The sequence below is a fragment of the Penicillium macrosclerotiorum genome (assembly GCF_028827735.1).
Source record: "Penicillium macrosclerotiorum strain IBT 26536 chromosome Unknown utg000010l_segment0_segment0, whole genome shotgun sequence".
Classification (NCBI taxonomy): domain Eukaryota; kingdom Fungi; phylum Ascomycota; class Eurotiomycetes; order Eurotiales; family Aspergillaceae; genus Penicillium; species Penicillium macrosclerotiorum.
The window spans coordinates 1,395,945-1,420,869 of NW_026643089.1; the positions used below are offsets into that span (position 1 = coordinate 1,395,945).

General features: G+C 53.5%; 8 protein-coding genes across 8 annotated transcripts; 4 read left to right on the plus strand and 4 right to left on the minus strand.

The window, feature by feature from the left end:
- Positions 1–5: 5 nt before the first annotated feature.
- On the plus strand, positions 6–4,761 carry N7462_010143 (kinetochore-microtubule binding complex subunit SPC105; the record flags this gene model as incomplete). Its single annotated transcript, XM_057081857.1, has 4 exons — positions 6–245; positions 318–678; positions 735–3,322; positions 3,376–4,761. The coding sequence occupies 4 exons, from the start codon at positions 6–8 to the stop codon at positions 4,759–4,761; spliced, it is 4,575 nt and encodes a 1,524-aa protein (XP_056928897.1).
- Positions 4,762–5,218: 457 nt separating this feature from the next.
- N7462_010144 (transcription factor domain-containing protein) lies at positions 5,219–8,620 on the minus strand (the record flags this gene model as incomplete). Its single annotated transcript, XM_057081858.1, has 7 exons — positions 5,219–6,293; positions 6,372–6,911; positions 6,986–7,161; positions 7,224–7,720; positions 7,803–8,098; positions 8,234–8,379; positions 8,513–8,620. The coding sequence occupies 7 exons, from the start codon at positions 8,618–8,620 to the stop codon at positions 5,219–5,221; spliced, it is 2,838 nt and encodes a 945-aa protein (XP_056928898.1).
- Positions 8,621–10,169: 1,549 nt separating this feature from the next.
- N7462_010145 (uncharacterized protein) lies at positions 10,170–11,348 on the plus strand (the record flags this gene model as incomplete). Its single annotated transcript, XM_057081859.1, has 2 exons — positions 10,170–10,279; positions 10,400–11,348. The coding sequence occupies 2 exons, from the start codon at positions 10,170–10,172 to the stop codon at positions 11,346–11,348; spliced, it is 1,059 nt and encodes a 352-aa protein (XP_056928899.1).
- A 564-nt stretch (positions 11,349–11,912) lies between these two features.
- N7462_010146 (uncharacterized protein) lies at positions 11,913–12,272 on the minus strand (the record flags this gene model as incomplete). The annotated part of the gene is made up of 1 exon (XM_057081860.1): positions 11,913–12,272. The coding sequence occupies one exon, from the start codon at positions 12,270–12,272 to the stop codon at positions 11,913–11,915; it is 360 nt and encodes a 119-aa protein (XP_056928900.1).
- Positions 12,273–13,450: 1,178 nt separating this feature from the next.
- On the plus strand, positions 13,451–15,798 carry N7462_010147 (Regulatory protein cys-3; the record flags this gene model as incomplete). The annotated part of the gene is made up of 2 exons (XM_057081861.1): positions 13,451–13,709; positions 15,227–15,798. 2 exons carry the CDS (start codon positions 13,451–13,453, stop codon positions 15,796–15,798), a joined length of 831 nt encoding a protein of 276 aa, XP_056928901.1.
- A 2,528-nt stretch (positions 15,799–18,326) lies between these two features.
- N7462_010148 (Eisosome component PIL1/LSP1 family protein) lies at positions 18,327–19,725 on the minus strand (the record flags this gene model as incomplete). The annotated part of the gene is made up of 3 exons (XM_057081862.1): positions 18,327–19,118; positions 19,235–19,368; positions 19,608–19,725. 3 exons carry the CDS (start codon positions 19,723–19,725, stop codon positions 18,327–18,329), a joined length of 1,044 nt encoding a protein of 347 aa, XP_056928902.1.
- A 607-nt stretch (positions 19,726–20,332) lies between these two features.
- Positions 20,333–20,632, plus strand: N7462_010149 (uncharacterized protein; the record flags this gene model as incomplete). The annotated part of the gene is made up of 1 exon (XM_057081863.1): positions 20,333–20,632. The coding sequence occupies one exon, from the start codon at positions 20,333–20,335 to the stop codon at positions 20,630–20,632; it is 300 nt and encodes a 99-aa protein (XP_056928903.1).
- A 525-nt stretch (positions 20,633–21,157) lies between these two features.
- On the minus strand, positions 21,158–24,510 carry N7462_010150 (ssDNA endodeoxyribonuclease RAD2; the record flags this gene model as incomplete). The annotated part of the gene is made up of 2 exons (XM_057081864.1): positions 21,158–23,709; positions 23,856–24,510. The coding sequence occupies 2 exons, from the start codon at positions 24,508–24,510 to the stop codon at positions 21,158–21,160; spliced, it is 3,207 nt and encodes a 1,068-aa protein (XP_056928904.1).
- Between the last annotated feature and the right edge of the window lie 415 nt (positions 24,511–24,925).

A 24,925-nucleotide genomic window follows, 5' to 3' on the forward strand; every position in this document is an offset into this window, starting at 1 on the left:
CCAATATGTCGACCCGACCGAGCTCCGCGGCTACGCGACCGCGCTCCCGTCGCTCTATTGCGCATGTTCCGCGATCTAAGATGACGTCTGGGCTTGATAAGGAGAATGCGACAACAGACATCGGAGCAACGCTACCGTTTGAATCAAACTTTAAGCCAGCTACAAAAGAGAAGAAGTCCCGAAGCAAGAGTCTGGGACCTGGTGGGCTTGATGCTCTTCAGCATTCTAATGGTAATCGTCGGAAGGTATACAGTGGTCCATTCACTTCCACCACGCGATATCAAGAACAAACAAAGCTGACTTATTCTAACTTGCAGTCTACTGCTTCATTCCCCCTTAAATCTATTCTGAAACCTACTATTCCTGTATCTCCTGTGCGAAATATCCCAACCTTCGAAGAGACGCGCAGGCGCACCCCGGCTAGGGATATATCAAGTCAGAACGCAAATGCAAATGGAAACGGCCAAGGACAGGAGGGGCTATTGATTGATTTCGCCACCCCTCCGCATCCCCCCACCACTGATCCCGATAATACCGCTAATCCATTCGATACATTTAATGCGACGTCGGTTATCCGCGATGAAATGGCTGCTACCAAGGAACGCGACGAAATAGAGCGCCGGGAGCGCGAACGCTTGAATATTCTTGAGAAACGAGAAGCAAGACGAAAGTCCATGGGTATGGTTCGTGACTATTTGAAATTGAAATGAAACATACTAACATACTACCCACAGCGAATCGTCGAGTGTCGTTTGCCCCCGAGGCCACATTGCATACATGGAACGTGGTAGAGATACCCGAAGATGCAACATCCTCGTCAGCATCGAACTCCACCAGACGCGCATCATCTCTCACAAACACCCAAAATCAACTGCAGGCGCCCACTCCTGCCAAAGATGCCCCTTCGTCGCCTGAGGGAGATGCTGAGTCAGATTTTGGTTTCTCTCCAGTTAGGGAACAAGATCTCCAACAAATGCGAGATCGCTCAGCATCTACTGAAGCAGGTCGCGGCCCTACCGACCTCTCATCCAGTCCCTTTAGTGGAAGCTCTGTCGGGAGCGAGGATACCGGTGCACAGAGCTTGGCTGGAGAGGAGGAGGAGGGTGATGATGATGAGCATTCTTCGGGATCCGATGATGGCTTTGATGCGGAGAGTACGGCCATGAGTATGGATGACATGACCGCTCGATCCGGTGTCACCATCCAGTCAGATGTATCCTCTAGTTCTAGCTCCAGTGCTAGACTTAATGAAGCACTGCGCCAAGCTGCCAGGGAAGCTGGAACTCAAGCAATCGATGATAGAGATGGAGAGATGTCCATGGAAATTGCCGACCAAGAAATTACCGGTGCCTTCCAACCTTGGATAAAGAAGGGCGAACGCCAAAGTTTTGACTGGGAGGACATCGGTGCTCGTCAGGATCAAGAGAACGTCGATCCTTCTAAAGCCGTTTCGGCGAGAGGCTTCCCTGAATCTGACGGTATGGATGAGGATGAGGATCTCAGTATGGATGTGACCAATGCAGTTGGTCGTATTCTGGGCAAATCCCCTGGTCGTCGACAGAGTGTTAAGCGTCGCAAATCGACTAGTGAGGAAACAAACTATGGTGACCAAACAATGGAAATGACGGGAATGGTTGGTGGTATTACCAAGCCAGAGTCTCCCACCAGATCTGCAAATGACGACTATAATGACTATGATAATGATGATGAAGAGATGACCATGGAGTTCACATCAGTCGTTGGTGGCGTCTTGAGCAAAGGTGGCACCAATACCGCTAGCCTAGGCAGTGGTGCGGAACAGACACAGCCAGACATGCCCAGATCAGGCCACATGGAGTTAGAAGGAGACAACGACTCGGATGGGGGCATGGAGATGGATATGACTGGGGCTGTGGGTTTCATTCTACCACCTGGATTGGATAGCCCAGACAAAGGACAAGCGAAGAGGATAATGGAGCTCGAAACCGACTCGGGGCAATTGGGAAGCTCCCCATTCCAAGATAACATCCGGAATTCGCCAAACAAGTCCCCTGCAAAATCACCTCTCGCATTCCAGGTTGCCGCTGTAGCGTCTGAAAATGGCAGCCCCAGTCTGGCTAACGTACCGCCCAAACGCTCTACGCGAAGCAGCCTTGGTATTACAGCACAAGACACTCCGGAGTCAGCGACTCGGCAGCGTTCACCCTCGAAGAAACCGTCAACTCCATCAAAACAATCCACACCTCAAACGAAACCAACCACACCCAGTAAAACTCCTCCGTCTGCCAATGTCACCTTCAGAAGCGCCTCCCCGAAGAAACTATTCCAACCCGAGATTCAGCAGTCCGCAGATAAGCGCAAGTCTTCGCGACTGAGTATCTTTGAACAGAGTACGACAAACGGACAGTCGACTCCCCGCATTGTCCTACAGCCTCGGGGACAACGCCGCTCGTCTGGTCTTGGGATCGATAAGGAAGGCCTTGGATCACCTCGAGTTGCTGCTTTGTTGGATAAACGCCTGTCACTAGGTGAGAACACTCCTCAGTTTGTGCCTCAGGAGCGCACTCGTGGTGCTGTGCGGTTTGAGGACCCGTTGAGGATGCAAGCAGACGAGGAACGAGATCGTGAACTAGAGGAACTCCGAGAAGATGGCCATATTCCTTCAAACACTACCGCAGACCGCGAACCTACACTCAGCTTGAAGGATATGATCTCAAGTATGAGTCCCAAGAAGGGCAAGGTGGGCAGCCGCAAAAGCCTTCACGTGGGTGCCGCTCTCGGCATCTTAGGCAAGCGGCCAATTGAACTCGACTTGGAAGAGGAAGAAGCAGAAAATTCTCCCAAAAGATTGCGTGGCCACACCGTGAGCCCTGTAAAGGGAGTCAAATTGCCTGGACCATTGGCTCAGGATGGGTCAAGTCGTCGATCTATCCGCTCGCCTGTTCGTCGAGCTCGCAGCTCTTCACCTCTAAAGGGCAGCACTACTCCAACTCAGGAGCCTCGAGGTACTTATAAGAAAGGAACGACCCCTTTGAAAGAGGGCATCGATGCTCTGCATATTGCATCAGACCCTCAACAGCCAGAGGAGGATGAAGATATTCCTACTGAAAACCAAGATCCCGAGATCGAACCTATTCAGCTCCAAGATTTCCTCAACATGACCAATATTCATTTTATGGAGCTTACTACAACAAAGAGACGGCATACCACCGCCCCTGGCAGCGCTACCAAGAAGCTGAGCAGACGCTCTAGCGAGAATGCTCCTAAACAAGGCACCTTCACTTTTGCCGACTGCGTTGCGGCTGGCTTTTGTACCGTGCCTATGTTGGAGCTCTATCAACATGTAAGCATTAATAAGCACTCAATCGCAGTTTCCCAAACTAATACGCTTTCCAGTCTTGCCGCGAATTGAAGTCATATATCTCGGAAGGCCGCCAAGTCATCCGATCTATCGAAGCCGAAACATACACCGACAATCCGCCCCTTTTCCAGGAATATGTCACGGCCCCTCCTGACATCCGAGTGATTATGGACAACCAATTCCGAAATGTGAAGACCCATGCGCGCTTGCTCAGCAAGGCAACATGGTACGAGTGGCGCATGAAACTCCTCGAGGGCTTGAAGGAAGGCCTTATTCGGCATGCCGACGATATGAAGGCGGATGACGAGCTATTGTCCAAACGCGAGGAACTTCTAAACAGCATCGTGCCCTCCCTGGTAGCGAAGCATGCTTCACTAGAGGAGGAATCCAGCAATTTGCAGCAACTGGTGGAAGAAATGGAGAACTGTGACCAGGACGAGCTACGCAGCGCACGCGACAAACTGTCTAGCGTCGAGGAGGAGATTGCAGCCAAAAAACGAGAACTCTCACAGCTCCAGGTCGAGGTTCAACAGAAAACCACCTCGATCGAGGCCGGAACCGAAATGCGCGACGAATACCTCGCTCAGATCCAAGAAGCAGAACGGTTAACGGAGGAATGCCGCGGGTGGAGTGCGCGCGATATCCGCGAGCTCAAGGATTCTGTCCAGAAGATCGAGCGCCAAACTGGCTGGTCCATCATATCTGCATCGAGTCCAGCCGAACTGACCACGGGTCCCTTGTTGACTATGTCGTACTGCGGCCAGCTAGAGATCAGATTCCACCCCAGCGCGTTTGCGACCAAATCCTCTAAGGCTGAATCCTCCAACCTCCCTCTCGAGTTGAGCCTCGTCAAGGGTAAAGCAACCTCGCCGATCACATCTCTCGTCCTCCAGTCGCTGCAACGCCACCTCATCGCGATTGAGCAATCCAAGATTGCCCCCAAACAGCTTCTACAGTTTGTCTCTCGCGCCTGGGACCGCACACTCGGCCTCGAGAATGAGGCCCGTATGCTCGAATTTTGCGGCGTCACTCGTCTCACTCTCACAGACCCTAGTGACACCGCGCTTTCCCTTCGTGCCCGCTGCACACTGCTTGGTAACACGCCTGCATCCTCGATACCGTGCCGGAAGGGCGCAGCAGTGAAGGAAAGCGGCGGCGCGAAGCGGATCGATGTTGATTTCACCGTGCGCACGCGCATCGACTCAACGGACAAGGATACGAAAGAAATCGGCTCGCTAGACTTTGATATTGACGCCCTTGCCACGAAAGTCTACGGCTTCGGCACGGGCAACCAATCCGGTCTGTCCGGAAAGGAGATGGAAAGTATCCTAGGTAAGGGGCTCGGCCGCAAGGATGGCGAGGCTCTTGGGAACGGAGTTTGGTGCAAGGCTGTGCAAATGCTTACTGGGTCTGTGTTTTGAAGCATTGAAGCCTGGCCTGTGATGTGATATCATGATCTATTCATTCCCCCCCTTAGTTCACACTTTTCGCGCGTTTTCAACTTTCTATGTTATGGGACGGAGGAGTTCATTGGATTCGGGGCCAGGCAGAGAAGAACCGGGAGTTGATTTTGGGAGCGGAATTGTTAGGACTATCGAGCGGCTACTTGGGTTTTCTTCCCTACGGGGGTTGAGCGCTTTCTTACTATTTAAATGATTATGTTTTCCAATTCCTTTCTTTGCTCCAGGATTCCTTGGTTTCCCATGCATGGTAAATACAATCAAGTCACGTCACAAACTCTCGGAAATGCGCATCCTATATACCGCAGAACACCCAACGCACCACATCAAATCATGATTACGCAGACCCCAGACAAGGTCATTTACAACCGTTTCGAAACAAAGAGGACTTGCGCGTGTCTTCTCGCGCAATGCATAGCTAGAAGAGACCCAGAAAGCCATTCGGCCAAATTGACTCCGCCGAATCCTGACTCTGGTCTTGTGGCCCCGGACCTGGCACAAAACTATTCCCATACTCCACCTCGGCGGGCGGGTAAGATGGTTGCGGGTCGTTTCCAGTGCCGGCGGGGACCTCGAGAAAGGACTCGGCGTTGAGGATAGGCAATGAGACGTTGGGTTGGCTTGCGCTGGCAGCTATGCTTTCGGACGGGATGAGGCCGGCCCAGAGGTTGTCGCCGAAATGCCAGTCCGCGGTGAGTGGGACCTGCCACGAGTCCGGGAACATGGTGCCGGTGGGAGTGCTGCCGCTGTTCTGCGAGAAAGGTGATTGCGTGTTGTCGAGGGACGAGGCGGCGTGGGTTCTGGCGTCTTGTGCAAAATGCCAGGATGGGAGGGTGTTGGGCGCGAAGTCGTTGGTGGTGTTGGAGCTATCGATGTTGCGGAGACCGAGGCCCATTGGGTAGTTTGGTGTTATAGTCGGGGGTTGTTGAGTGTATAGTGTCGATGAAGGATAATCGCCAGTGTCGACTGGGCTCATGGGGACGACATAGCCAGAGGAGTTGATGGGTGGAAGTCCCTCAATGAATTCCGGGATGCCGATGTTTATCCTCTGGGGGTTATTAGCAGTCGACGAGGTCGTTGCGGAAGGGGCGGTTGTGTGTAAATGCTGATTAGGGCCTGTAGAGTCGGTAGTCTTAGATGATCGCAGTGCGGAGGATTGGTGACGTGATGACCTTGCGCGGTTGGCTGTTGAGGCTTTTCGGTGATGTCTTTTTGTATTTGATTGATGGTAGTCTTGTTCCCCATCATCGGGACTTCGAGCCCGTTTTTCACTCTTTTCCACTGCCATCCTGGCAATACGTTCGAGATTGGCACTCATTCGAGTCATGAACCCGGCATAATTAGCCGGTCCATCACCGGGCACAAGAGTTGCGAAGAAGGTCGCAGCCATATTGAGAGATTGGAGATCTTTGTGCACATCCGGGTTGCGGATATTCCGAAGGATACCTGAGAAAATCGTTGCTGCGGCAAGAAAAACGTAATACAACAAGGACCTGGAGGGGAAAGCACACGTTAGCCTCTACTATAAACCACAAATAATCAGAAACTCAAGTTGCCCGAAGGTAACGTACCAAATCCATGCAATATCCCCCCACGGCATATTGTTCACCAGCTTCAGTGTATTCCGCGCAGCTTTCACGCAGACCAATGCTGAGCTCGCAGCCTGTGCTTTGCTGAGCCTAACAAGCTCCTCTGGTTCATCCTTGAAAGGCATTAGGTAGTCTAATAAGAGAGGGATCCGGTGAATCATAATCTGGGCATTATAATAGACGAAATGAAGACCGACAGACGCGAATCCGAACAAGAAGTCCTTTTCTGCAACCTTCTGTTTGGGTACCTCATCAAAAGGATAGTCCTTTTTCCACTCCTCAAGCTCGGCGTTTAACTCTTTCACTACCCGAAAGATTTCACGTGGAGGCTTGAGCAAGGCCTTGGCGGAATAAAGACGGCAAAATATCCGGCTCTTGATCACCGACATACGACAAAGCTGGCGGAAGAACGGGATATTGCTCAACTGGTCTGGGTCATTATTATCCTCAAGGTCCTCTGGCAGAGGGACGTCAAAGTCATCAGGGTGCTGAGAGGGAGCGCTGCCGGCACGCAAACAAGTGCTGCACAGCAGCCAAAAATAAACACATCAGTATTAGGACTATTTTGAATGCTTTGCGACCCCATGTGAAGTTACCTTTGATCAACAGTAAATGCAACCCAAAACACACGCCGTCTTTGCTCCCGCTCAACAGGACTCAGATCAGGTCGCTGTATATCACGATGGAGACCCATTCGCTGACATGACCTCATAGCAGCCGTTATGAATGGCAAAGCTGATTGAGTGCCAGAATTTCCCCGGAGGAAAAATGCCTACAAAAACTAGCTGTCAACCATACTCTCTCGATGGAGTTCAAGGGGATGAGATGGCCTACCATGCTAAGAAGCGCCTGTACGCTCAAAAGATCGGTACGTCGTAGAGCTAACTCCGTGAATACCGACATGGCATTTTTGAAGTAAAACCGTGCTTTTTCGCGATCTTTCTCTGGCTTCGAACTGTTTGAGAACCGATATTCGTAGGCCAAACAGATCGTCATATTGATACTGGCCCATCTAGCGGCATCATCACAGGTTTGCTGTGTATATTGCCATTCCACCATCTCCATGAAAGAAGCCTCATGGTAAATTGGGAATAGCCGGTTGGCTGTTCTGAAAAAGTCCTTGATAAGAGAAAATACTTCTGACCTGGGGGGTAGTGGCTTGTAGACCCGGGAGGCGAAGAGATCATGAAAGACATCGGGGCGCCATTGGTTCCACGGGCTGTCATGGATTGAGTCCCGGGATAGAAGGCTAAGGAAACTGACATCGCCTGTCTTGCTTTTAATCCATTCGATCCCACCTCGTGATAAGATTGATAGTGAACAGGATCGGCCTGTTAAGCTTCAGTGTTAGTGACCGTAGTCGATCTCAAGGCAAGGTGAGTCCGCTCACGGGAACTCTGTGGTAAGACGAACCAAAATATCTCGAGTCATCTCTTTCATGGCTCTTGAAGATGGGAGCAATTTCAACATCCCCACTTTCTGGGAAAAAATCCCTCTCTCGATCTGACGAAGAGTGAGATACGGATGAATTGATCGAGGATTTCCCTAATGACTGGGCGCGCTCGTGAGCCGTCTCCCATTCCTCGTCTGGAAGCTCATCCTGCTCATCGTACAGATCGCCCTGGACCCCCTCGTGCAAGATGCCCGCTGCCTTAAGCAGGGATTCAACCTTCTCTAGACGGTCCTTCAAGGACGCCACATATTGGTCTCTGCAGACGAAAATTAGCCCGAATCCAATGATTACAATCTCCCATGGTATTTAAGAGGGTGAAACATAGATCATGAAAGGGGAAGGGGGAGTTATCTCAAAAAAGAAAAGCAAATTAAAATAAAGCTCAACATACTGTTGCATATCACTGTCATCATCTTTCTCGCGCATGTCCCGGGCATTGAAAACGCATGGCGTGCTGCAACGCACGCACTGGACACAGACCGAGCTCACTCCGTCCAGCTCACACTTGGTCTTCCTCCGATAACACATTTTACAGGCCTATTTTCCGCTCGTTAGCTTCTAATCATGCGCAGAATCCCAATATAAGATGCCGAAGTAGGAGATGACGTGAACTCGTCCACTTCCCGGCGTAGACACAAGGGAAAAAAAAAGACACGGCGATCCAACGTACCCTCTGGGATCGTCTCCGCCCCACAGATGAGATATCGGCGATTGCGTGAGCGGAGTTGACATTCATGGCGGCCTCATCGTGGGAGGTTATACCAACCGCTTGCCGCATTGCGTTGTGCATTTGCCCCCAAAGAGTTCAGTCATGCCAAGACTTTCCTTTTTGCGGGCTGGGGACTCCGTTACCCGCCGGGACAAGCTTTAGCGTGGAGAGTCTTGATGAGCACAACACCCCCGAACTGGCGATAAGACGAGAGCGGCTGTTTGAATATCGTGGGATACGTTTATTGGGGAGTTGTTTCAGAGGGTGAGGGGCGTTTCGTGGCTTTCGGCGCTGCTGTTGCCCGCCGGGAACTCGGCACTCCCGATTCCCGGGGCGTTTAGTAACAAGGTGTCGACGAGCGAGAGAGGTACACGGGCGGAACCTGGTTTGGGTGCGTAGAAACCGCGCTGAGCCAAGTAGCTTGCAAGTACCTTTACCACCCCCCTTCCCTTTTGAAGAATTGTACGATTGATACGGCTTCAATCTGCACTCTTTGACTCCTTTTTATTCTCCCATTGTCTTGAGTTTATCATAACACTACTGGATTGCTCAGGTCTTCTAAGCAGAGGTTGGCCCCTTGAGTATCTGAGATGAAATACACAGCCGATTCTTTTTTAGTCAAAAAAAAAAAACATATGGAATGAAATTCATACGGGCCATCAACCCTGTGTCAACAGGATTGACAGCTAGCATGGCTCAATTGAATCCAGAAGGTCTTTTCACATAGTCCGAAGAGATCTTAATCAAAAGAAAACCCGTGGTAAATAAATACCAAAGTTCAGGGTCAACACGTCAGCTGTTGGGTAAAAAAATGCCGAGGCTATCTGGATCACTATATTGATCTATTTATCTATCTTTATATATATATACTGAAACCATATGACGAGTTGGCGAACGAGCATCGGGGCTCCCAACAAGGTAAAGGCCCAACCGCGATCGGACGATAGTCCAAACTCTCGTTGATTGTGATCGAATCGATACAGTGTTTCGATCTTTGAGAACCAGCGCTTAGCCCTGGCCCGAGTCCACGCCAAAGAAGCTTGGCTGCAGCCTTATTAGATCCATATCACCGAACAGGACTATCCGTGCGAGAGGGGAGCAATATATTCAATATCCTCCGTTGACGGTTCCAATTGATCCCAAAAGTCTGGCCAGGTTGATTTTGCGGCTAAGAGGCACCGGGTCTGTCGGCATTTCCCATCTGTCTCTGGCCATCGTAACAATAGATCCGACTACGACCCAATGAGACTCTGCCCAAGCAGTGCTAGTTAGTAGTTTAACAAGTTTGCGAGTCGTGATCAAACTGCTGGTGCTGACAAATAGCGGTGGTTCCCCGCGCATCGATGCGCAAGACATCCCGCCGATTATGACGCTCGATTGAGAGCCCGGCAGCCTGAGACCCGATAGATAACCACAGTCAGCATGATAAACTGGCCACAGGAGGGGGAGGGGAGGCTTCTAATGCTCTCTCAACTCCCTCCCCAATCTCCTTCTCCTCGTCTTCTTCCTCAGCCCCAGAATTCTCCACATCCATCTCCACTCACACACTGATCACCACTTCCCGATCCCCCCACTTGAAGAGTGAGACTCGAAACAGCCATCTAGAACTCTGTACACGATGCGCACCACCACCGTCGGCATTATCTCCATCGGCGAGATGGGCCTGGGCATAGCCAAGCTCTTGCAAGACCACAACTACCGCATCGTCACCGTTGCCGCAGGCCGGAGGTACGTCCTACGGAAGCACGCCGCTTTGCTTGCGCTCTCTTTTGCTCTTCTTTTCTCTACGCTGGCTACATTTCCCTCGAGACATCCTTTCCCCCGCGTTTCCCTCTGACCGTGGTATAGCGAGCACACGCTGGCGCGCATCCACGCCGCCGGGATCGAGGCGCTTGATTCCGACGACGACCTTGTCATCCAGTCCGACTACATCCTTTCCATCGTACCGCCCAGAGATGCGCTCGCCACGGCCACGCGCATCGCCACGGCCTGCCAGGCCCCCGAAACGGCTCGCCAGCGAGCCACGCTCGAGGACGCTAACCAGCAGCCATGCCGCAGCCCGCTTGTCTACCTCGAGCTGAATGCCACCTCGGCCCGACTCGCGAAGGAACTGGGCGCCCTCTTCAGCGGGATGTCTGAGGAGGGACCGGGGACGACGATGACGACGTCGTCGGCCACGTCAACAGGGGCCGAGGCGGTGTGCTGGTTCCTAGACGGTGGGATCATCGGGCCTCCACCGGCGTTGCAGACCCCCGAGGGACAGCAGTCCGGGGTGTGGAAAAAGCCCAGTGTGGTCGTGTCGGGCCCCGCGGTGGCGCGGCTGCCAGCAACCTTCCCGCGGCTGGCAACGGCGCTGAACGTACGCGTGGTGTCGGCGGAGGTGGGCGCCGCGTCGACGCTGAAGATGTCGTTTGCGGCATTGACAAAGGGGCTCACGGCGCTGTCGATCCTGTCTGTTTCCACAGCGCAGCGGGCGCAACTGCTGCCGGAGCTGCTGGCCCATCTGGACGAGTATTCGCCGGCCACCGGGGCGCTGGCGCGCGGGGGGGTTGTCGCGATGAGTCCCAAGGCATACCGGTGGGTGGATGAGATGCGGGGGATTGGGCAGACATTTGAGGAGGAGGGGGGATGGGAGGGCGTTGGGGCGAGTATTTATGATGGGTTTGCGGAGATTTATCGTGTGGTCGCGGAGGACACGGTGCTTGGAGGTGAGCGGGCTGGGGCTCGGGTGCGTGGGACTAGCGTGGGGGATGCGGCCGAGGTGATTGCCAGTCGGGGGACGCGCAAAGCAGAATAGTCATCCTGTCGGGACCGCCTGTTTTGTCTGCTGTTTTCTCTGTTGAGTGGAGGAGGAGGAGGAGGAGGAGGAGTGGATGGGTGGATGAGTGGATGAGGGGAGGCGGGGGAGGCAGGATTAGAGTCGGGGAGAAGGTTATCTCCTCCCGAAGGGGGTCCATGGGAGATGCACGAGATGCGCAAGATGCGGAAGAATCATAAGGCGGATAGTAAGGGCTGGCCCCCGAGGAACGGTGGAGGGCTTGACGCTCTAGACGTTCTTTGGTCTTTTTGTTATAAATTTTTTTTCTTTTTCTTGATTCTGTCTTTTTTTCCCGAAGGCACGACTGGTCAGCCTCCAGTTGGCCCGGGACCCGCATGGAGTCTTGTCCATATTCTGGCACCAGCATTCTCCATGTTTGATCCAAGTCACGGGATCTGGAGTATCTTCCACGGCCACGGTGATCATAACATCATCACAAGCAGAGCGAAGGGCCCTGCGGTTGATTCACGGCCGAGTCTTACCCGGCGGGACAGAATGCCAAGCTTCGGTGAGGGCGAAGCGTCACGGGCGGTTCAGACCGCGTCATCGGACTTTGCGGGAGTGGAGCTCCACGGGCCAGTGGCCGCCAAGTGGACACGGGTGGAAACGCGGTGGGAAGATGAGAGGCGGACGAGGAGCGGAGCCGGAGTCGCAGCAGGAGCAGTCGTCGCAGGAGAGTTCGGGAGAGTGGAGGACGAGGAGGGCAGACTCGAAGGTCTGGGAGTCTGGAGGTCGTCTGGAGGTCGTCTGGAGAGCGGGCGAGTTGGAGTCGGGCTTACATACACACCCACGTTGCTCAACCCGCTCAACCTGCTCAATCTGTGACGCGGCCTCAGGCGAGAACGTTGTGACTTCGGGCGAGGAACTGAAATCCGGGGAAATTCTCAGCCTCTTTTGCTTCATCCTCAACCCCCTGTGGACTTCCTTTCTATTCCCCCCCCCTCCCTGGTCTCTGCTTCCATCCCCAGGTCCTCTCGGTCCGTGTCTCTTCTCTCTCTCTCTTCCTGGGCCGACTGCGCCAGTCCCGCGAGCGTGGGCAAAGCGGTGAAGGGCGGAACGGACGAACCAGAAGACGCGATCACGACATTTCTCCATCCGATCAGATCATCAAGCTAAAGGACGATCGTGCGTCTTCGCGTTCGACGACTCGACCTCGTCCGGGAGACAGCGACGCCCCGACTTTCTTCTTTTCCCAAACGCTTCTTCCGACTGGCTCCCCCCTTTTGTGGCCCGTTCTGGTTCCTCCCTTTCCCCCTCTCGCCCCCTCCTCCCTTTCTTTGCCTAGACTAGAGACCCGGACTCGACAGACTTGACAGACACGACAGACTCGACAGACTCGACAGACTCGACAGACTCGACGGAGCTTGACAGGACTCGACCGCACTCGACCGGACTCGACTGGACGTATCGGGACTCGACGTCCGCCGTATAGTGCCCCGAGGATCGCCTGGTCGACAACATCTACGTGGCGCGGTATGCGACAGGCTGGCTCTCAAAACGGTGATCCAAGCCGAAACCACATCTCCACTTGACCATCAATTCTCCCGGGCTCACGGGTACTTTGTTCCTTTGCCCCTGCCACCGTTTCCATACTTCGTCCATCCTGCTTCCCTTGCTATTCGGGACTCTTTTTTTTTATTTTGTATTTTATTTTTGATTTTTGATTTTTTGATTTTCTCTTGCCCCCTCTCGACTTTCTCATATTACTTTGCATGCCCTCTGGGATCGGTACGGGGTCCGTCATCATCCAATCTCATCATTTCCCGTACCGTTACTTGTTTGCGCGATCATCTCTTTCCCCTCCGAGGCTTGCCCGTGCGAAAAGGCCCGCGCTACGACAGCCCGATCCCACTGATCGTACTCCCAACTGATCCCGGTTCTTGAACCACCTCTTTTTCTTCTTTCCCTTCTCCAATCATCTCCTGCCTCAAAAACCTAACCGTGCACACCACGAGAGGGCCACCACCACCCACCCCCCCAGGTTCGGGAACATCAAGCATTTCCACGAGGCTTGGGTTAAAACCACCGGCCCGTCCATTTCCTGCCTCCCCTTCCCCTGCTTCCCCTTCCCTTCTTCCATCATGCCGGACGACCATCTGTCTCGTCCTTCTGGGCCTGCCTTCGATAAGATCGAAAACTTCAACTTCTTGCTGTCGCGCACCGATCCGGGAGCCAAGGCGGCCCGGCATTACTCCTTCGACGCGGACACTGGGCTGGTCCCGTTCGCCAACGTGAACATGGATTACGATCAAACTGAGGGCATGGGCGGCTTGTCCGTCAGCTCCTACGACAGCATCGAAGACGAACGCAGCTCTCTCGATCTCCGCGGATATCCCTATGGTATGTGATCTGTATTTCCTTATTTTTTTTGTTTTTGGCTGGTTCATCTTTTTCGTGATTACCGTCTTGATTTTTCCACTCTATTCTTTTTTTTTTTTTCGGGAGGGGTTGGCCGTTTGTTGCCAGACGTTGCATCTGTTGCGCCATCACCCGCCGATGTGGTTCGTGGTGGGATGCACATTGTGGGCGCCCTGATCGCAACAGCCGCGGCGTCTGTCACTGCAACATATACACACCCACAGCGTGAGAGAGTAAGAAAGAGAGAGAAAGAGAGAAAGGGAGAGACAGACAGAAAGCGAGCGAGAGCGAGAGGGAGAGAGAGAGAGAGAGAGAGAGAGAGAGATACGAGCTGGAGAGAGTGTGAATGATCGCGAGACAAACCCCTATCCCCCTCCCAGTTTCTCATTCTCCGCGCCTTTTTTGATTCTTCCCCCCTCGTTCCCACCATGTCCTTTATCTTGCAATCCCATTATGCACCGTATCGTGTCTTGTGTGACCTGTCTGGATCGGCTTCTGGTCGGCTTCCATCCTTCGATGGGCGCTGGTGTCATCCCCGGACTCGATGTCGAAACGGTGCCAAGCTGGGTTGATTTGCACTCAAACGTGCTTCATGCGTCCTGGTCCATGCCCTGCAAGTCCTGCAAGTCCTGCAAGCCCTGCAGGCAGCCCATGAGGATCTCTGGATCCATCACTGGGCTGAACAGGCTTTCCGGGATCGCCATGAACGAGGCCGATGATCCGTGAGCGAGGCCCCCAAGCCCCCCAAGCCCCCAATATTCGAACCCCATGATTCCGTGGTCGCCAGAACAGCAGAGGGCAAAAGATCCACGATCCTCATTTTGGCGGGGGATGAGATCACCGATGGTTCAGCCATCCCAAGCACGCAATCCCGCACGCAAATCACATCGGAACCCCCATGCTTTGGCCTATCATTGGGCCACTGGGGCGTCTCTTGGGAAGGAACTCCGGGGGGAGCCTCTCTTTGAGCTTGGGCTTCAAAGAGGCCTGCATTGCCAGTGCTTTCGGGGCTGCCTGCATCCTTTCCAGAAGCCCCGGGCTTTTTACCCTGCTGGTCCCCCTCCCAAACCCTCTTGAGCCCTTATTTGGCTCAGGGCCTCTCGATGGGGCTGCGTTTATTTGGCTGATCTTCCCCCTTCCTCATCCGTGCTTCAATCTGGCATCCTGCGATATACACTTTCCTTCTTCCTTTTTCTCCCCTCCCCCTCTCCCTCCCTCCCTCCCTCTCTCTGTCTCTCTCTCTCTCACACACACACACACACACACACACACACGCTTTCTTTCTTATCCTCTCCTCTCTACTCTTCCCTCTCCCGCTGTCACTGTCCTGGAGTGGGGAGCTTCCAGAGCAAGGATACTCGGAATCCGGAAGACCCTGATTCTATATCCCATGTGTCTCTCTTCTCTCCTCTTTTGATACACCTCTCCCTTCTCCTGCCCGTTATATGCCTCTACCGTGACCATGTCTCGAAATTTCGATCGCTTACTCCATCCTCCAGGCCCTGCTGGCGACAAGTCTATCAACTACTCTATCCCCGATCACATCATGCCGTACTCGGCCCACTCAATCTATCCGCCGGTCCCGTTTACTCCTGATGAGCTGGGCCATGGGCCGGGGCAGATGACCCCGTCGGATGTCTCCTCGTCCATCTCCCCGCCCAATGGCCAGATGGGCAACACCAAGTACAGCACCTCCATCCCCGGGGACCACATTGCGGCCGCCCTGGGTCAGGAAGAAGGGGTGCGCGTGGCCGCCGAAGAAGATCGCCGGCGCCGCAACACCGCCGCCTCGGCCCGCTTTCGCATGAAGAAGAAGCAGCGCGAGCAGGCTCTCGAGCGGACTGTGCGTGAGACCACTGAGAAGAATGCCTCCCTCGAAGCCCGGGTGGCACAGCTCGAGATGGAAAACCGGTGGTTGAAGAACCTGCTCACCGAGAAACATGAGGCCACCTCCTCCCGCATGCCGCCGCCTCCTCAAGATGGTACTGCACTCGAATCAAAGTCGGGCACCACGCGTTCCGGCCAAAAACATATTCAACCCAAAAAGAAGGGCGTGGGTACTGACGAGTAAGAGCATAACCAACGAGGAAAGAAAAGAAAAAGAAAACGAGACATTTTTTTTTTAAAAAAAAGAAGAAAAAGGAAATTGAACGAATCCTGGCTCTGGTATGCTTTGCGTTGCTCTTCTCATCTCCGTCAGGGCTGCGGGAGAGTGGTTCGCTCGCTTTCCCAGACCCGCCGCGTTCTCTGTACACATCCATCTCCCTCTCCAACTCTTCATTGGCGGTTCTGGGTATCTCCAACATCATCGAGAGAACTCTCCCTCGATCTGGTTGCGTTTCGTGTTATTTCTAGTTTGTTTGCTTGTGCTCTTTGCTATTTGACGGAGCATGTCCCGCCCGGGTCCTCTTGGATATCCCATTTCTTCCTTGACATCCAAGTGAAAAAGAGCCTTGGATGATGAAGCAGGAATCAGATTGGAAATTCACAGAGAGAATTGACCCGGGCGCAGGCCGCGCTCCGCTTTGACGATGTCACGACCTTTCTTATTTTCGTTCTCCGCGTCTCGCGACCCTTCTTGTCCGACTGTGGCTTTTGCGATTCTCAGGGAATGGTCTTGTTGCTTTATGCGTTGGGATCCGGATGGTTACGGTTTCTCTTTGCCCCTTTTTACTCCTTCGCCACTGCGCCCGATCGTCGCCATTCTCCACCCACACATCCATCATATCCGCTCAACCTGGGTCTATATCTCTTCTTCTCGTCCTTGACCCTCTTCTCTTTCCTCCCTGATACCCGCCTCCCTTCTTCTCTCTTATATCGATCGCGTCGTGTGTCTTTTTCTGACGAATCCTCGCTATCACTCGGAGCCACCACTTTGTGGTTTCCACGCTTCCCAGTGGGGAGAGACTAAGATGCCGCGTGGTGCTGTGCTTGATGACAGCCCTGACAGACATATCTGAGGATTCGTTTTCGGATAGGGCTTACCTCAGTCTGTCTGGCTCTGCGTGCTGTTTATCTTTTATTTTTATACTGTTCATGCTTTCTTCTGCTTCTTGGTTCCTGGGAATTGCTTTTTTATTTCTTTATATCTTGTGTCTTACCTATCGCTGCGCCTCAGGGTTAGTGTTGCGCACTAGTTGCATACTTTATACATCGCATAGGTCCGGACCAGACCGAGTCCTGGGCAGCTTGCTTTCTGCTCCCTTCCATATCACGTCTTCTTTTAATGAAGACTGCCACTGCCGCTCTGACGTAGCCGTTGTAGACGTACCTCCTCAGCCTGGTGTTGTATGTGCAACCCGATAACTGTCTACCAAGTCTCCCATTCCTTGAGCCCGAGTCCCGGCTACTCCTAAGACATGGCACTCAAACACTGAAAACCGCCCCAGATGTCCCCAAGTCCGAAAGACAATGTGATTCTCCCCACCTTATAACCTACCACACTAGATTAAGATCTACTAAACGGGCAGGACCAGGGAAAAAGCGAAGCATCGAACCTAACGAAAAGTACTCGATTTCATTAACACCTACTGAAATTATCCGGGGGGTGTCCCCCCCTCCCCCCCCCCCCCAGCAGAACCCTCCCCTTCCTCCCTCAACTCAAATCCCCATCCATCTCCTTTCTCTCCGCCCTCGAGAAGATATAGAAAGAAAAAAAAAAAAGAGAAACCGAGGAGCGAAGAAGAATCAAACAAAAACAAAAAGACACACAAAACACAAGATGGTATTACATTAAGAAACAAAAACCAACTTACACAAGACGAAAAAAAAAAAAAAAGAAAAAAGATAGGAAAAAAAAAAAAGACATCAGGCTCCCCCCCCAAATCCCATATATTCCACTCGTACACGTACCGCACACACAGTTTTAGCTTCCTGTACCGTATTTCTATTTCATCGGGCCGAGTCTGCCCAGGGTCGATCCGTCGGATCTCGAAATCTGAAGGGAGCAACCCCGGACGGAGTCAAGGAATAGGTGGTCTGTACGTAAGAGAAAAAGAAAAGTGCGGGCCCAGGGTCCATGAACCACATGTTTGACCATCGGACCGCCGTGTGTGTGTGGGTCGGTGGAGTATATCACGACATCGACTGCTTAGGAGCAGGAGAGGTCATTCGGATTCGGAGTGGGGACAAATCACAGGCAAGGGGGAAGGGGGGATGATTAAGCAGGCAGATGTGCATGTGCTTGTTATGGTGTGATGGGCACTGGCTTGCGTCATGACTGAGAAGGTTCTGTGTCGAATTGGAGGGCGGACAGATGGTGTAATCGTGTGCGGACTGCGCGGAGTGGGCGGAGACGTGAAGGGAGAGACAAGGACAAGGGGGAGGAAAAGGTTGGTGGTAGGGAGAAAGGAATGTATGAACTTGGAAGGAAGTGTTGCATGATCCGGGAGACGAGGAGAGATATAGAAATGCAGATTAAAGACCAGGAATAGGTGGACTTCTGATCTTCCTCTGCCTTCTTCGTAACCTCGGCACCGGAGCTCCTCCCCAGCAAGGAAGAAACACCAAAAACAAATGGAGGTTGAACGAAGCCGTCAGATTCGTGAGAAGTAAAGAAACACGGAAAGTTCGCAGCGTAGGAGATCTCATTGCGTGCGCTTAGGCGGCAATGGGCTCCCGCTCCTCCTCACGGCCGCGCACTTCGCCCTCGAGGGTGCTGGCGCCATCCTCGCCATCCTCATGGTAGCTGGGGTGCTGGTCAGCGGGGAGCCAAGAGTCCCGGTCCCCGGTCATGGGCTGATCCTGGCCGGAGAGGTCGATGCCGTCGCGGTTCTTGTTGATGTTGTTGCGGTGGCGCTGGGAGAGCGTGCGCGAGCGCTGCGACATGTTGGACTTGACGACCGCCTTGGAGGTGACCCAGTTGCTGAGGGCGTCCTCGCAGTCCTGGATGATGGCCTTGGAGGCCTCGTACCCATCGTAGGCGTGGCGGGTCTCGCCGGGGGTGACAGGAGTGTCATCAATCAGGTCAAGCAGGTGCTTGCCGTAGCCGGCCACGATTGCGACCTTCTCACAGTGCTCGCGCAGAGCGTCGAACTGGTACTGGAAGGCTGCCTTGACCTTCTCGCGGGTGATGTTGGACAGTTGCGCCTCGGCCACCAGCGATTCGGCCTCGGCCCGGACCAGCTCCTGCTCCAAAACCACGATGCGCGGCGAGTTAGGGTCCTTGTACTTGAGCTTGGCGATCTCATCGGTGATCTTCTGCTTGCGGTCTCGGCTGGGCTGGACCGACGCCTCGATGTTGCGGATGCTCTTGATCGTAACCCGGTACTGGTCGTAGCGGTCGACGAAGAGGTCCTCCAGCTCGCCGATCTCATAGATCAGCACACCGAGCTTGTCGGTAACATCCGAAACATCCTCGTCACAGGCCTCACCCCAGAGAGACAGTTGTTGCTATGAAGAGCGAGGCACCAGTTAGCTTTTTCGATCTCACTGTGGTGCTCAGGTTGAGTCCCTCGTCTGTGAGGATACAAGAAGGAGGGAGAAGGGGGGAAGCGGCATCGACCTACAGCGACTTCCATGCGCTCCCGCGCAACGAGCTCCATGCTGCGCATGACATTCTTCTCCATCTTGACCAGCTGGGACAGCTTTCGGGCGAGATCGGGCCCGAAGGCACCGGCAGCGTTTTTGCGGAACGCATGGCCTGCATTGAGAGAAGATGCGTTAGCAATTACGATTGCGATTGGTCTTGATGGTCACGCTCGGATTCTGCCCGGTCTCCTGTCACGTCTTGAGGATAGGAGTGGATGGAGATGGAGAAAAAGGCGGTAGAGACGTTGCCTGATCAGTCCGCCTCGGGGCATTTCCCTCGTCATCGACCCATTGCTCGCCGCGGCATTGTGCTCGCCGGCGTTCTGAAGAGCTATTGTGGTGGTCACTCACCAATTCCGCCCTTTCCTAGCCAGCGGTTGCTTTTGGTCGAGGACACTGGAGGTGGGGGGTTCTCGATCTGCGAGGCGGTCGGAACGCGCGACTGGCGCATTGAATAAGTGCGATGCATGGTTGGGCGGCGATTGAGGATCGGCGGATGGGCGATTTAGGGGGATAGTGGCAGTGGTGGGAGGAAAAGAGGAGGAGTCCAAACGGATCACTTGGTCGGGTTGGTCGGGTACCTGGCTCCTCGGAGGTTAAGAGTCAGTGAAATGGAGACGCAAGAAAAAAAGGGTGTGCCTTGCGCAGTAGTGACGTGAACTAAAAGCAGAGAGGGGTTCGTTGAGTAGGGCTCACCAGGACGGGATGCGACGGAACAGCACTGCAACCGGAGATCGGCACAGGGGTAGCAGGGGGAACAGTGCCTAGGATGACGGACAGGACAGGGAGATCTGGGTCCGAGGAAGTGGATGATGAAAAGGAAAAAAAAGGAGACGAAGTGGCTAATATCTCAAGTCTTCAAGCGGAGAATCTTCCCCTGGTGACGTCGACACTCCTGCGGCGGGCGCCTTGCCCGATTCGGCGACGCAATGGTTCCAATGGAGGAAGAAAACGGGGGAAAATTGGATATGGTGAATGGATTGGTGGGTGAGATTGAGCCCAAAAACTGGGACTGGGACTGGCACACTAGGACGGAGTCGTAGACTAGCAGACGAGTAGTGGAAGGTGAAGCCACGATGATTGGGGAATCGTGGAAAAGCGGACACTGGCGGATCACGGGCGGATCACTGGGTCAACCACGAGCCAAGCTCCGTCCGACCTGCTTCACCCGTCAAGCTCCTCAAGCATCGCACCCCGTTCTCTGGCCCTTCGTTCGAAGCTCCAAGCTGCGCCTCCTCCCAAAGCTAATCCTCCACTGGCTACAAAGCAGTCTAAGCTATATGAGGCACTTCCACATGTCGATCTTTCTGTCTCGATCTCGATTTTATCGTGGCCGCATCGAGGACTCGATCGCTGACGTCATCAGCACCAACTGATGTCATGTGTCTTGCACGACCCGTTCCTGCAGCAACTCGACCATGTCATCCAGTCATCGCCGACGTTGCACGTTGCATCGAAGAGGAAATTTTCCCCCATTTTTTTCGGTTCTTACTTTTCCCAGTCAAGTCATGAGACCGCGGGAACAACTCGAAGGCCAAGAGAGGGACAGTCGGTTACTGGTATGTACATGCATGAAACAAGGATCCAAGGGCGGATCGTCAGTGGGGGAGGAATGCCAGAACACTGCTTATTTGGCGGGCCCGCGGATCGTTTGATTTGGCTCCGTTGGAACCCCCGGACTTCCCAGCCAGCTGGGACGAGCACGGGCTGAGACAACTGAGAACACCCAGAGATCACGAGGATAACCACATGGACACACATTAATACACATTATATATACGATATTCCAATATCTCACGAAAAGAGACCATGGCATTCGCCGACCTTCCAATATATGATTTGCCTTGCCTGTCTCTCTCTCCTCCTCCCTCTCCACAGGTTCGTGCAGGCTCTCCCGCTGCTCACGAGGAACCGCGAGTTTTCCGTTTTTTACTCGCCGTCCCCTGAACAGCACCCGTGCTGGTTTGCTGGGACGACTCTCGTTTGCCCGAGTTCGAATCCGTCCCGGCCACGGCCTGGCGCGAGGGCTCCGATCCCCGGCGGCCCTGTGCTTCCTGACGCAGGCGACCGAACGCTTTCTCCATGCGACTCGGACCCCCGGTCCGGGCGCGGGGCGCAAACGCTCCGGCCCCCTGAGGGCCCTGCATGAACTGCGTGATATTGGACTGCGTGCCCTCCTGCTCCCGCCGGTTCATGTCGCGGATGACTGGGACAAGGATCTCGTCGGTGCGCTCCTGGCTCCAGCCGATGGTGGCCATCAGGAAGTGTCGCAGCCCATTCAGGTCCGGAACCCCCCACTGGAACGGTGATGGATCAGCGTCCACCTCCGGCGTGAGGTAGGCCTCGTCGACGTGCGGGTTTGGGAATGACGGGGGCAGGAAAATCTTGGACGCCTTCTTGCGGAACTTCTTTCGGAAGGCCAGGTGCATGTCGTCAGTCGGGGTCACCCCCATCTGCACCTGCGTCCACCAGTCCCGAAACTCGGCCAGGTCGCCAAATTCGGTCACAATCTCGAGTGCGGTGACTGGTCCCACGCCCGGAATCCCCTCTGTGTAATCGCTGCCCAGCAGGTGAGCGAAGCTGATGAGCTTGCGCCGGTGTAGCGCGTACTCCTTCTCAAAGTCCGATGTCAGATAGCATTCCACGAATTTGCTCTGGTTGAACATGTTCTTGTAGACCCGGGTGCCGCCGAACAGGAATGTGTCGCTGTCGTCAGTGACGATCCCGTCCACCAGGCCCAAGTTGACCAGTTCGGCACACTGCGCTTCGGCCTCCATGGGGGCCGTGATATATGGCAGCCCGAAGAGAGTGAGAAGCTGCTGGCATTCGTTGATCATGATCTGCGTCACCTCATCGGCATCCCGACGATCCTTCTGTTGCTGGGTTCGTAGCTGCTTCAGCTCTTGCTCGTAGTCGAACGCATCCTGCTGAAGAATATCGGAATTGAGAGTCCTGGCAAACCGGACGTGCTCCTCTCCTTCTGCGGCAAGCTGTTGCAGAAGCTCTTCGTCCTCGGGATCACTGAATTCGTCATCATCTACCTCCACAAGCACAGGCTGAGTGGACGTTTCTTGGAGTTTGGAATATTGGTTCATAGCCACAGTGATCTCAGGGGGCGGAGCCGGAGCCGGAGCCGAAGCCGTAGGTTGTTGCGCCAGAACATCTTCAAACTCTGGTTCTGGGGAGGGCTCGGCTTGGAAAGTTGGGTTCTGGATATCGATTTCATCAGGGACAGGTGTCTGTTCTTTTTGGGACTGTTTTTCAGAAGCTTTGATCTGGGATGGTGTGTTCAGTAATCCTGTCGTAGAAATAGAAAGATCACCCTTCGTTTTCTCTTCATCCATTTGCATACTTAAACCCGTAGATGTTGCAGACTCAGGCAGCGTTTCAACTGGTTCCTCGCCGAGATCAATGATCTCTTTTGTCTCTGACATTTGATCAACATCAATGATTTCTGGTGATCGACGGTTGGAAAGGAACAGGTGATCAGGATTTTCCTCCTTCTGATCATTTCCCGTCGTATCAAATGTCGGATCAACGATGAAATCCTCATTCAGTCGCTCGCCAACAAACCACGGGGGGAGAGGGTCTTGTTTCTTTTTCTGGGCAGGTTCCTTCACAAAACCACCCGCATCATCATCAACTTCCCGGGACTGGCCAGTATCTTTGGCCTTCTTGTGCAGTGTGATAGATTCGAAAGGAAGAGGGCCGGAAAACGGATTTTCAGGATTCGCGGGTCTCTTGACGACCTTTGTCTTTGCCACAGCAGCAGCAAAGTCCATTTCCTCGTCATCACTTTCCGGAGTGAGGTTTGACAGGGATTCCGGAGGGATTGCCGGTTTAATAGGTTGATTGATGGAGATGTCAGGCATATCTTCTAGATGATCCTCATTGGGCTGCATGGACAAGGTGATGGCTCTTTTGAGCTCGTCATCTTCTTCGTCCTCGAAGAGGCCTGATTCCTGGGGTTGGCGGCCAAAGAGGATATTTTGATCATTTTGAACAAAAAGGGCATCATCCTCGGCGTTTTGTGCATGGTTTGCACTTGTGGTGGATTCAAAAAGTGCCTTTTGCAAATCGGAATCTTCATGTGCTTGTTGAAGTGACTCATCAAAGACACCTTCCTGCAGAAAAGGAAGCTTGGGTAACCTGTTGAGACCCTCAATCGGTACATCCTCGAATTCATCGTCATCCGAAGCATCATCAGACTCTGAAACTGGCTCCGGCAGCCCGTACTGGTCGACATCAATGGGCTTATCCTCTTCTCCCATCTCCTTGTTCCCCACTACACCAAGCACCCAGCCGCCTTCGTGTTGGCTATCTTTGACTAAGACATACTCCCTGCCGCGCTCGCCTGCGATCCGTTGTCCAGAATTATAAAACGCCTCTTCCCCATTCATACCATTGATATTCATCAGTCGTTGCGTTAGGTCGTTTCGTTCTTTAACTCGTTCTATTTGAAAATTTGAAAAGGCCATTCGGTCCGGAAACATAGTATCAAGCTGTTCTTTGGAATAACCCATTCGTAGTCGACTTCGGAGCCTTGCAGCATTCAGAATGTTGTATCGATCTGTCGCGGGCAGACTGAGAAAAAAAGACTATCGAAGTCGATTTTGGAAAAGTCATAGAGGTTGATATCCTGCCCTTGGTGGAAATGCCGTGCATATTCTTCCAGTTCTTCCTGAGACATGATTCGAGGATCATTGGGAGCGCCCATCTCCTCTAGCGAGACATCCAAGTTCGGCAGATGATATGCATCCTTCTTCTTGAACTTGCGTGTTTGTTGCTTCTCATTTTCATTCATGAAAGCCTCTTCCACGTATACCGGAGCATCGGGGATGGGCTCCTCGTTCTCCAGGGGCTGGTTCCGATTTCGCCGCCGCGCAGCTGCCTCCTCATCCGCGGATCGTTGCATCTGAACCGCAAGTAGTTTCCCCGCAGTCCTGGTCGCATCTTCTCTGTGACCTTCGCGTCGCTTTTTGCGAGCCGCGATCGTCTGCCGCTTGAGGACTGGGGCCCCGCCATCGAAGACAAAGACAGGCCGGATTCCGAAATACAGCAGCTTGCATATCCGGCGGAAGAAACCGACGACGTGCGAATTACGGAGCGCATTTCCCTCTTTATCCCGCACGGCTTTGAGAAACTGGTAAATCCAAATGGACGCGTCGACGGCCAGCCGTTTCTTGTTGAGAGTCTCAAGTTTGATCGGCCGCGCACAAGGCTGAACCACCGTCCAGAGTCCGGTGACACCCATGGCTGTTTCTTAGCTCAAGTGACCATTCAGTTGACACTGAGCGCTGTGAGCAAGCTTGCTCACGAGTGGCTTGCTGGGGCAAGACTCATGACGCGGTGAGGTTGCGGCTCTGGAATCGCTTCGACTCATTCCGGATCTATGTCAGTCGCTCGGTTCGCCGCGTTGCGAGGCGCGCAGTCACGTGTTGTATTATACTACTTGGGGACTAGTGCGGGCATCAAAATTAGATAAGCATTTTTTTGGTGGCAGGCGCACTTTTGGGAGAGAAGGCGATCTATTTCCCAAGGAATTGGCTGAACGAATATTGCTTGGAAGTGAGCGTGAGAGCAAGTGTAATTGTTCCACGCACGAAGCTTCTCGGGATATGTCGGTTTCTCTCGAGGTTGGTCTTAATCGGCAACATCTCCAAACCCTG